The sequence below is a fragment of the Panthera uncia genome, chromosome C2 (assembly GCF_023721935.1).
Source record: "Panthera uncia isolate 11264 chromosome C2, Puncia_PCG_1.0, whole genome shotgun sequence".
Classification (NCBI taxonomy): Eukaryota; Metazoa; Chordata; class Mammalia; order Carnivora; family Felidae; genus Panthera; species Panthera uncia.
Genome location: NC_064810.1, coordinates 33,123,910 through 33,136,367, shown reverse-complemented (window position 1 = coordinate 33,136,367; position 12,458 = coordinate 33,123,910). Strand labels below are relative to the sequence as shown.

At 35.7% G+C, this 12,458-nt stretch overlaps 1 protein-coding gene across 1 annotated transcript; it reads right to left on the bottom strand.

Moving 5' to 3' along the window:
- Positions 1 to 1,313: 1,313 nt before the first annotated feature.
- LOC125921532 (28S ribosomal protein S15, mitochondrial-like) lies at positions 1,314 to 6,070 on the bottom strand. Its single transcript, XM_049629158.1, is given in 3 exon segments — positions 1,314 to 1,490; positions 4,562 to 4,637; positions 5,357 to 6,070. Coding segments are annotated over 3 exon segments (915 nt in total). The 5' UTR covers positions 6,019 to 6,070.
- Positions 6,071 to 12,458: the final 6,388 nt, after the last annotated feature.

Genomic DNA, 12,458 nt, shown 5'->3' with positions numbered 1-12,458 from the left:
CAATAATGTCATTTTGTAAATCAACTAAAGTAATTGAAACAGAGTTTCTCAAGCTAGAGCCCACAAACCGTTTGGAAACTTGTTTTTTTTTTTTTAATATTTATTTATTTATTTTGAGAGAGAGAGGGAGAGGGAAAGAGAGTGTGTGGAGAAGGGGCAGACAGAGAGGGAGGGAGGGAGGGAGAGAGAGAGAGAGAGAGAGAGAGAGATATTCCCAAGCAGGCTCCATACTGTCATTATAGAGCCCAACACGAAGCTCAATCCCACAAACCATGAGATCATGACCTTGAGCTGAAATCAAGAGTCAGACACTTAACCAACTGAGCCACCCAGATGCCCCTGGAAACTATGCTATTAATATTACTTGAAATGGTCTATGTTTTATAGGTTTATATGATAATGATTTATATATTTGACTTAGCTTACTAATTGTGTAACAGTAAATATATCTATATTATATATACTAGTTATATTTAGTTTCATGAATCTAGATATTTGCATTACACTGTTATAGGAATAAAATAATTCTAGGTGTTCAAGGTAATCTATGCATTTCAGATTTTGAATTAAAAATATGCTTCAAATACTCAAATGTTTCATTTATATCAAAAATCAATTATCATTTTTTAATGTATTTTTTACTGCTTGTTTATTTGCTTTGAGAGAGAAAGAGTGTGCAAGAGGGAGATGGGCAGAGAGAGAGGGAGAGAGCTTGATGCAGGGCTGGATTTCACTAAGCATAAGATCATGACCTGAGCTGCAACTAAGAATTAGACACTGAAAAAACTGACCTGCCCACGTGTCCCCCAATTATTTTTTTTATTTTCAAAATTTAACACCTTAATATGTATTAACAAGAATAGGCTATCTTAAAATCAAGCAGTCTTAGAAATTGGTTTCATAATCCCAATTTTTTTTAATACTTTGATTTTTTTTAGAGCAGCTTCAGGTTCATAGAAAAATTGAGAGGAAGTTACATATACACTTTATATAAACCCACATATATTCTGCCTCCGTGCATACATACCCTCCTCCCTTATTTAACATCACTCACTAGAGAAGTATACTTGTTAGAGTTGCTGAACCTATATTGACAAGTTAGGATCACTCAAAGTCCTTGGTTCACGTCACAGTTCAGTCTTGGTGGTGTACATTCTTTGGGTTTAGACAAACTTGCTCACAATTATTTTGAATCAGGAATTCAGATAAGTCTTGGCTGGATGAGTTGTGTTTAATTTATGTGTCATAACCATGAGTACCTAAAAGCAAAATGTCCACTTACATTATGGTTTCCTCCTTCGCATATCAAGTGCTTAGGTGGACATGGCTGGAAGGCTGGACTGAGCTGGACAACTTTCCTTGTCAATGGCATCTCCAGGTTTCTCCATATTGTCTCTTACATGGTAGATTAGGTCTCCAAGATCCCAGTGCTGAAGCTGCCAGGTCTTTAAAACACTAGCCTGAATTGACATGGGGTCTGTTTCACCAAACTATTGAACATAACAGTTAAAGGAAAATCACTTTTATTCATAGAAGTAGTGGCAAAGAATTCACGGCTCTCTTTATATTACTAAGAAATCTCTAAAGATTTTTATTTCAAGTTATAAAATTTGGTACACACTGTGTTGAATAAAATAAGATGAAATGTTTATAATATTTAAATATAGTTAAAAGAATTTATCATGTTCTAGGACTACAGATAACTTTATTATCCAGAAAAGTTAAACTCCTTTATTAATTTTTTTGTCTCTTTTATTTTAACTTAATAATGTCATTGGAAAGATTTATTTCATGGTGTTTATTAGAGAGTGCATTCACTTACCTATGGTTTTGTCATAGTCACTTATAAATGCTTATCAATAGTCACACAGACTGGCAGAGTATACAGGTAATTTGCATCATTATAGATATATGTAAAAAAAACCAAAACAACTATTAAAAATATCTCAGGAGCACCTGAGTGGCTTGGTCGTTGAGTCTCCGACTTTGATTTCAGCTCAGGTCATAATCCCAGGGTTGTGGGATCTAGCCCCACATTGTGCTTTGCTCTGAATGCGGAGCCTGTTTAGGGTTCTCTCTCTCTCTCTGCCCCCTCCCCTCTTCACATACATACTCTGTCTCTAAAAAAGAAAATAAATAAATAAAATCTCAGAATATGTTAAAGTCTTGGTGTCAAAACGACTATAGAATTATAAATTTTGAAGTTTAAAGGAAACTTAGAATTATTTTAGTAAAAGATAGATTGTCCCATTATCTTTAAATAATTTAGGCATTGTTTTATAAGTAAATAATAATACATTAAAATTTGGACTGCTATTTTCCAAAGACTTAGATATGAAATATGGTGCATTTTGTTAATCACCAATGACGATTAATTGATTATTGTAAAATTGTCAAAGTAATTCATGTATAGGAACAATTAATTGAGCAGTATTATGTACCAGGAACTCAAGTGTGTTCTTTTTTTTTTTTTTTTTTTTAATGTTTATTTATTTTTGAAAGAGATGGAGACAGAATGCAAGTGGGTTAGGGGCAGAGAGAGAGGGAGACACAGAATCCTAAACAGGCTCCAGGCTCGGAGCAGTCAGCCCAGACCCTGATGCAGGGCTTGAACTCACGAGCTGTGAGATAATGACCCGAGCTGAAGTCAGAGGCTCAACCGATTGAGACACCCAGGCTCCCCTCAAGTGTGTTTTCTACATACATTATCTTATTTAATCCTGTTACTCTAAAAGATATGTATCATTTTCTTCTTTATTAATAACATTTTGAAACCACTAAAATTAGTTTAAAGTTGCTGCTGGGAAACAATTCCTCTATTTAGACAAGGGACTATACAATTCTTAACCATGAAGAAAAATGAATTACATTTGTACTGGAGGGAAATGTAAAAAATGAAAACCTGATAGTGCTTTGCAACTATTTCTTTTTCTATTTTTCAATCTGGAGGGACCTTCTTAAAACAACAAATAACAATAAAAAAAAGGTAAAGGCTAAATCATAAAGGAAAATATGGGTAGAATCTGCTATCATATAATGAAAATCTTCCACACAACAGAGATCAGAACAAATGTAAACAAAACAAAACAAAACAATCAAAACAACTTTAAGGAAACCCAATAAATGCAAAGAACAGTAAAAAAAACAAAACCAAAAAGTCGAATATACAATCCTCACCTCCCCCCAGGCCTCCCCTCCCACCCCAAACAAATGTTAAAGCTTAGAGACATAGTGATCCTTAACAACAAGAACTTGAGACAGTTAAGCAGAGCAACAATATATTTTGAACCCAGGTTCAAATGACATCATATCCATTGTTCTTTCTAATTAAAACAGTGGTTCTCTAATATACAGCTCTTCTTTATGTCTAGTCCATCCATTTGAGTTAATAAGTATTGATTCAATAATGGTAAATGGCTGGGCATCTGGGTGGCTCAGCTGGCTAAGCCCTGGACTTCTGGTCAGATCATGACCTCATGGGTCATAGGTTGGAGCCCCAAATGGGGCTCTCTGCTCTCAGCACAGAGCCCCGCTTTGAATCCTCTGTCTCCCTCTCTGTCTACCTCTCACCTTCTCTCTCTCTCTTTAAAAAATAGATACACATTTAAAAAAAATACTGATAAATGGCTACATTTTGAAAGTCTTTTATTATTCAATTACTTTTCTTTCCTAAAGTTTACATTTTCTTTCTTTTTTTTTTCTCCTAGTAAAGGAAAATGAACTGAGAGAGGAGGGGGAGAAAGAAAGGGACAATAAAGATAAATATAATGACGACAACAATGATGATGATAACAATGCAAAACAGTAACAACTTTAAGATTAAGATTACTCACCCAGTCTTGGGGCGGCTGGGTGGCTGGGTTGGTTAAGCAACTGACTTGAGTTCAGGTCATGATCTCACAGTTCGTGGGTTCATGGGTTCCAGCCCTGCATCAGGTTCTGTGCTGACAGCTCAGAACCTGGAGCCTGCTTTGGAGTCTGTGTCTCTCTCTCTCTCTTTCTGCCCCTCCCCCACTTGCACTCTGTCTCTCTCAAAAATAATTAAAACATAAAAAAGACTAAAAAAAAAAAAGATTACTCACCCAGTCTTAACATTTGATCTTTTCAGGGATTATTATGAACGTATATATGTGTGTGATGCTGTTACATACTGCTTAACAATCTCTTTTTTTACTTTGACAGTTTATCATAAATGCGTTTACACATTTTAATTGTTTTCTATACCTATCTTTATCTATTAATCATGAAGAAATGCCTCTGCCTACCCTTTCCTTTGTTTCTTTTGTCTTATTGAATTGGAAATGTTATTTATATATGAAACCTTTATCATGTTATCTGTCATATCTTTTTCAATTACCTTTACTTAGTTTGTGATTTTCATTTTTAATTTTATTTTATGGTATTTAAAATTTTGTGAACAAAAAGTTTCAATTTTTGTAAAGTATATCAACTTTTTCCTTTATGATATATACCTTTGGTACCATATCTCCAGCTATTCAATGTGTAATAAAGGTGCTGGTTCTGAAATGAAATTGGATGCACACGAATGCATTAAACGTACAGATTTAGTGCTTCTAGTCACATGTAAACTCAGGGAGCCATTCTTAATTGCACCTATTCTGGTTTGTGCATTGATCCTGAATTGGCAGTGATAAACTTGCAATTTGACCTTTCTTTTATTTTCCCTCCCCTTCCTTCCTTCCACAAATATTTATTGATTACTTTCTGCATAAACATTTATAACATCAGATGATAAATGGGACATATACCCTAACTTTAATGCACATAAAATATTAAGTTGGTATTACATCATCACTCTTCCTGTTGATGTCAGAGAGCGATGGCAGTGAATGGCAGTTTTAAACTCTATGCTTCTGCTGTATATATTGAATTCCAGGTGACTATTCTGGAACAAATTATAGGTGACATTGGCTTTTTTTTTTTTCAGTCTATCCCGGCCCCTGATTGGGTATTTGACTCTTGACCAGGCTTTCAACCTCTGTGTATCTATAGACTTGGAAAATAAGGGGATTCTTTATATCTTAGGTCACTATAACCAAAGCTTATAATGTTGAAACTAGTATGAGGGACCCATGTAGGGCCAGGATATACATTATCAGACTAAAATAGAATTTTACCTCTTTTATGTTTCCTAGTAATCACTCAGTCCTCATTATACTACATATTTTTTCCCTCATCATATCATCTTATTAGAAGTCCTCACAATTCAAATTTATCTAAAAAAATTATCTAAATTATCTAAAAAAATTATCTAAAATTAAATTATATGTATATGTGTGTGTGTCTATATATGTGTATATATATATATATATATATATATATATATATGCCGCACATATGTACCTCCTGGAAAACCCGAATGCACAGCGCCTTCTTGGTCGCCCAGCGGTGGTGGGCTTTCCGGTGGTATGGAGGAGGGAAGGTGTACTCAATCCCCAGCTCCTTGCAGATCTTCTCAAAGACACTATAGTTGGTCTTACGGAGGTTTTTGAGCATATTGTTCCTCTGGTCGATGCTCATCAGCAGATAGCACTTATGGGTTTTGTCCTTTCGGTGTTTCTGCCTGTGTTCTTCATAATTGCGAATCTTGACGGTCAAAGCAACAATTCGAGCCTCCAGGGATCTGGTGTCCTCAGGGTTTGCCACAATCTTCTTCATCAACTGCTCTTGCTTGACTTTTGGCTTCTCCTTCTGGCTGGCCATTTCCAAAGACAAGAGTCTTCTTACAACATCGTCAAACTTCTCAATTCCGGGAATGTTCTGGTAGTCTTTGAGCAGCGTGGAAGGGGGCGGGTCATCTTCTTGGCTGCGCTGGACTGGTTTCTGGATGGCATATCCGCGAACGGCTGGAAGGATAACACCTCCAGGAGGGGAGGGAAGGCCCCACTGGCGGAAGGGAGGCCTGGCTCACGCTCCGCCCGGCAGCCCTCGGACTGGAGCCTGGGCCACTGCCTGGGTCGGAATCGACCTCAGCGCCCTCCACGCTGTTCTCAGCATGCCGACTTGTGACCCCGCGGGGCCGGCGCCACGGCCGCCGCCGTCCCTTTTGCGGCACCTATCTATCTATCTATCTATAGATAGATAGATAGATATCACCTATAGATATATATATATGTGTGTGTGTGTGTATATATATATAGATAGATATATAGATATATAGATATATAGATATATCCTGAAAATACCAGAACTTACTTTGACAATAGTGTTAGTCCAGTACCTAATTTCCAGATGTGGAGAGTAAAGTTTTACCAGTGTATTTGGTCCTGGTTTTTAGGTGCTTTTTTATTTATGGTGCTGTCATTTTCTGCTATTGAAAACTTGTTACTTACAACCTCTGACTCATCCACTGTTCTTTTTCCTCCTCATTCGTCCTCAGGTTTAGGGATCCCAAGGTTGAACTCTTCTTAATTTACACTCTCATGTACAGCATGTATTCCCAAACCTCGAAATCAGTGACAATATATCCGGTTGTTGAAGGTTTTCTACGTCAACCACATTGGGCCAGATCTAACTCATCTCTATAGACCTCTAAACTTGGAAATGTGTCTAAAGTCAGTATAAATAACCTTCTTTCTTGATATGCCCTGTTTTGGAATTTTTTGACTCTTTTTTGCTCATACTACCAGTTGGCATCACCTCAGTTCATCTGAGTTTGCAGTAGTATAATTAAAGCTTAAAAAAGAAATGATTTTAATCATTCCTCTGCGACAGCTCCCTGCCCCCTAGGAAACTGTGCTCATCTCCTTCTCACTGAACAGTTCTGCATCGAATGGTTTGTAATTGCTAACTTCACAAGAAGTCCTGGTAGCCCTTTCATCAGAAATGCTATGACAATTGCTAGGCTCACCTTTGCAAGATTAAAAGTTGCTTTTCAGAGAACCAAAGAAGAAAATTCTAGGGAAAGTTTGTCTACATAATCAAAGGCACATTTGGAAATAATCTTTTTTTTTTTTCATTTTTTAAGTTTGTTTATTTTGAGAGAGAGAGAGAGAGGGCACATATGTATGTGCAAACAGGGGAGGAACAGAGAGAGAGGATGAGAGAATCCCAAGCAGGCTCCACACTGTCAGCACAGAGCTCGATGCAGGGCTCAAACTCACAAAGCACCTGAGCCGAAATCAAGAGTCAGAGGCTTAACCAACTGAGCCACCCAGGTGAACAGGAAATATCTTTTGAAAAGAAAAAAAAAAAACAAAAACCAACCAGCTATATATAGAAGGTGAAATTGTTTCATAATATTTCATAGGATCTTAAAAACCCACATATGCAATTTGCTTCTTCATACACACTGATTTTTTTAATGAATTAGAAAGTGTAAATTAAACAAAATTTTTCTTCCATTTGAATAAATTTTACTCTCCATTAGGACAAAATTTTATATTTGATACACCTAATTAAAATTTGTGATTAAATTGTTCTTCGTGTTTTTTTTTTTAATTAACATTTATTTATTTTTGAGAGACAGAGAGAGACAGAGCATGAGTAGGGGAGGGGCAGAGAAAGAGGGAGACACAGAATCTGAAGCAGGCTCCAGGCTCCAAGCTGTCAGCACAGAGCCCTATGAGGGGCTCAAACTCAGAAACCACAAGTTCATGACCTGGGCCGAAGTGGGACGCTTAACTGACTGAGCCACCCAGGTGCCCCTTAAATTGTTCTTTGTAAATCATACATATACGAACTGAAAAATCTACATGAAACTGGAAGTTGATACATCACACCTGAGTATTTTAAATTTTATACTCTATCATAACGTAACTGACGTTTTCCTTGTTCAAATTTATTCTTACCCGTGATCACTGCCTCCATCAACCCCAGTTACCCTCAGTTTTATATCGGTGGAGCACCTCAGGCATAACTGTAAAACTGAAATTTTTATGTGAATTATTAGGCTGTGATTTCCAAGCGCTAAATGCAACTTTCTATACTCTGTGTGGTCATACTCGCGCTGGAATCTACAAATGACATTTCTCCTTTGTCAGCTGGTTTCTTAAAGGGTCTGCCAGTCGAGAACAGGAAGGAAAATCAGAAGGCTGAAAAAGTAAAAGGGGGATTGCTTCCTCCTTCCTTCTGTCTCTGTCTCTCCTGTCATTGCGCCAGCAAAAACCTTCTCCTTGACAGCAATACTTTGCCCCATGTCTAACAGAGCGGGCCTCCTGCACTCCCCGGAGGCAACATCAGAGGCAAAGCAGTGCTGCCACCTACAGGCCTACGTTCCAGCTTGAGAGCCCCTTCCTGCTCCATAGGCAGCCACACAGCACCCGACCTTAGAAATCTGATTCCCAGCCTACAGCTAGGCTTCTCCAGTCTTCCAGATCCAGATAACACTACCCGACAACCTTTGTTCTCTTGGACCCATGGGAAATGGCTGCTTTTTGCAGTTATTACTTCTGTAAATTCAGTCTTCCCTTTTGGTCTTTTTCACTTCTACATGTCCTGCTTAATAAATTCCTATAATTATATTTTCTTAATTGAAATAACTATAGTAGTTTATTCTCTCTCACTGAATCCTGATCAATAAAATCTTTTAACTGTTTTTAACTGTAAATCTCATTAATATCTATATTCCCTGTCAGAGTGAGAGGTAAACCTTGGTAACCTTGTGTTGCAAAGAGTGGCTAAGTCATGTAGTTAGCCATAAATTAGTCCTAAGATTCTTTTCTTTTCTTTCCTTCTTTCTTTCTTTTCTTTTTTCTCTTTTCTTTTCTTGAGAAGAAGAGAGAGAGAGAGCAGGGGAGAGAGAGAGCAGGAGAGAGAGAGAGAGAGAGAGAGAGAGAGAGAGAGAGAGAGAGGGAATCCTAAGCAGGCTCCACACTCAGTGCAGAGCCCAACACGGGGCTTGATCTCAAAACCCTCGGATCATGACCTAAGCTGAAATCAAGAGCTGCAGACTCAATTGACTGAGTCACCAGGTGCCCTAAAACTGGAATAATTTTTTTAAGTTTATTTATTTTGAGAGAGACAGAGACAGCATGAGTGGAGGAGGCGCAGAGAGAGAGAGAAAGAGAGTGAATCCCAGGCAGGCTCAACTCTGCCAGTACAGAGTCCAACGCAGAGTTCAAACACTCGAACCTGAGCCCAAACCAAGAGTTCGATGCTTAAATAACTGAGCCACCCAGGCGCCCCTAAAACTAGAATAATTTCATTAAAGTTCATTTTATCAATTAAAAAATTGTTTTTTTCCTCTACTTTAAGACAACTAAAGACAATAACCCTGTTACATTTTAAAAGGTTCAATTCAACCAATAATTTTAATCGGGCCTGGCATTTTCCTGATTATACTAATGTAGACTTCATGCAAACTACAGATTGGATTAGAAAGAGGTCAACGATTCATATCAAGTTTTCTTTTATTCTATAACAAGAGAAGATTGAGTGTGAATTATGAAGTTTCATGATAATCACCTGATAATTTTAAAGCACTAAGCCCTGCCTTAACCACTTCAAAAAAATATAATTCTTGCCTGCATTGTTCACTATGACAGATAATAAAGATGAAAAATACATGAAGAATAGATACTTCCACTGAGAAGTTTAAAATATAGTCAGAAAGGCAAAAATAAAAACATATAACTGTGTTAAAGATGGAAATATTATACTAATAATAATGACTGTTACTGAGAATTTAATAAAATTAAGATAATAGATACGGAGTGGTAAAAGATACAGCAAAATAACTGAAATAGCACACGTGGTAAAATATCTAGTGTGTTATTTTTAGCCTATAAAAATTCCCAAGGAAGGATTGCACAGAGATGTTATAGGTGATAAAGAAGAAAAACATGAAAACTAACTGAGGGAAGAATTGTGATATGTCAGGGCTGTGAACAGTGTGAATTGACAGGAAAGAGTTTATTAAAATAAAGAGTGAACCAAGGCTAATGGAACGCAAATTTGAAAGTTTATTAGTCATATAACATCTCAAATTGAGATAGTTCCCAAAGATGAGAAACATCTGGGGTGGATTTTGGTACATTGAAATCAAAAAGTTTAAAATTAATATACCATATAGAAATAAGATCTCTAGAAAAATATACAAATTTATGAGAACATGGTCTACTAATGAGAATTTTTTCCTTAGTTTTTCTGACAAAATGTGAAGTAGGAAAACACAGATTATGGATATTAATTGTCAATATAGGCATATTAGTTGATAAAATTATTTTCTATTATAAATCTTTTTTCTTCTAGGCAATACATGTAAACATGTAAGCAGTTGACATGATTTAATGAGAAAATATCAGGGGCTCCTGGGTGGCTCAGTCAGTTAAGTGTCCAACTTTGGCTCAGGTCATGATCTGGTGGTCCATGAGTTCTGGCCCCTGTGTTGGGCTCTGTGCTGACAGCTTGGAGCCTGGAGACTGCTTTGGATTCTGGGTCCTTCCTTCCCTCTCTCTGCCCCTTCCCTACTGGTGCTCTGTCTTGCTCTGTCTCTCAAAACTAAATAAATGTTAAAAAAAAAAAAACAAAAATATAAAATTCCAATATCCGATAATATATTTAAATTTTTAAATTTACACTCTCCATAATAGAACATATAGGATTTATGAGACTTATGAGCACAGATATAGGCACAAATATGTATATGTATGTTATACACATTTATACGACATACACATTTATATGTAAGATTGTATATACATATATCTGGAGTTTATATATAAAGATTTTACATATATATGCACACACACGCACATGAAATTACATTTAGGATAACATTAAAATAAAAAGAGATGATAAATAAATGACAGGCTAGGAAAAAGAAACACCAGGCAATCCTGGTTAACAGTTTGTGTAAATAAACACAAAGCTTGTTTCAAATATTCCTAGCTACCAACATGTAAAAATCATCTAATTATTTATCACAAAAAGAATTGTATATTAATTAAATACACCTATAAAATGTGGCTTTGAAATACCTACTTTTGTGTAAAATTTTAATACAATTTAATACAATACCTAATTTTAATACAATTAAAATTTTATTTTTTATTCATTAAAATCTTTTGCAAAATATAGAAGAAGAAAATGCAAAATCAGAGTGATTTGGGTGGAGGAGAAAATTATTCTTTTTAAAATTATTCTTATTAATAATTTTTATATTAATTCTAAGCACATTTTTAAAATATCAAACTAAGTTTTAAGAATGCAGGGGGAACTGGTACATTATTTTACAGGCATGTACATTTCCGATGCCTTGAGTTGATACAGTAATAATAGATGAAAGTCCAGAGAAATAAAGGGAATGCATGTCATGTATATAATTTTAATATAAATTGTTTCAGTCAATCTTAGGGGTGTTAGAACAGTATAGAATTGTAAACAGGTGATTGAAAGCAAAAGTGTATGCTTTATCCACTAGCCACATAGTTGACCAAGTTATCATTTTTGTATATAAAGTTTCAAATGCTGTTCAAAATGAAAATGAATATACAGTGGTTACATAAAAGGAAGTATAAAATCTTAAAAACTTAAAATTTAACAAATAAAACACCCTCCAACACAAATCATACATGTCCACTTATATAAAGTTCTGAAAACAAACAAAATGAAGTGTAGTATTAAAAAATATAAGTATTGAATGCTAATTAACATAAGAGAAATAATGATATTCATAAAGCCAGGACAGTGACTTTCTTTAGGGTGGTGATAAGGGATTGTCCCTTAGAAAAGTATCGAGAGTCCTTTGGGACCTTGGGAAGATGCCATTTCTGGACATAGGTGATAGATAATACTTGCGTATGAATCGTTTTTGCATTGCATTTATATTATTTAGTAGAGAAACGTTTTAATTTCATTTCCTGCACAAAAGTGGAATACAAACACTTCAAAACAAAGCCAAGCCTTTTTGTACACAAGGCTTTATGATCTATTTAAGTTTTGGAACATATACTCACCTGAAACTCCAGAATCTGCTTCAGAAAGTATGGAGGTGGAGTACATTGAGAAAATTTCAGTAGCATTTGATGCCAATGCTTAGGTAAAACTTCTAAAACTAATTTTAATATCATGTTAATGAAAACTTTTTTTTACACAACTAGATCTATGCTTTGAAACGTATATATTAACTTCATGACATATGTTAACAATAATCAAGTGGGAAGTTGCAGAATGTCAGAAGAGCAGTGACATATACTTCGATAATACTACTATTGAGTTCTTCTACTTGGTACTGTTTGACCAAAACAAGCAAACAAACAAACAAAAAATGTGTTTCCTGAAGGCAACTATAAAATACAACCCTAAAACATATCACAATAGAAGAGGGTTTTTTTTTTTTTCTTGTTCTTCCCTTTCATGCAAGAAAGGAGGAAATAAGACTCCAGGTTACCTAAATTCTGAGACTGTCTTTGGGCATAGGCCTATATACTTCTTGTTATTTAACAGTGAATATTCTTTTCTTAAGAATCCACGTGACCCACTTAATTTATCAAGAT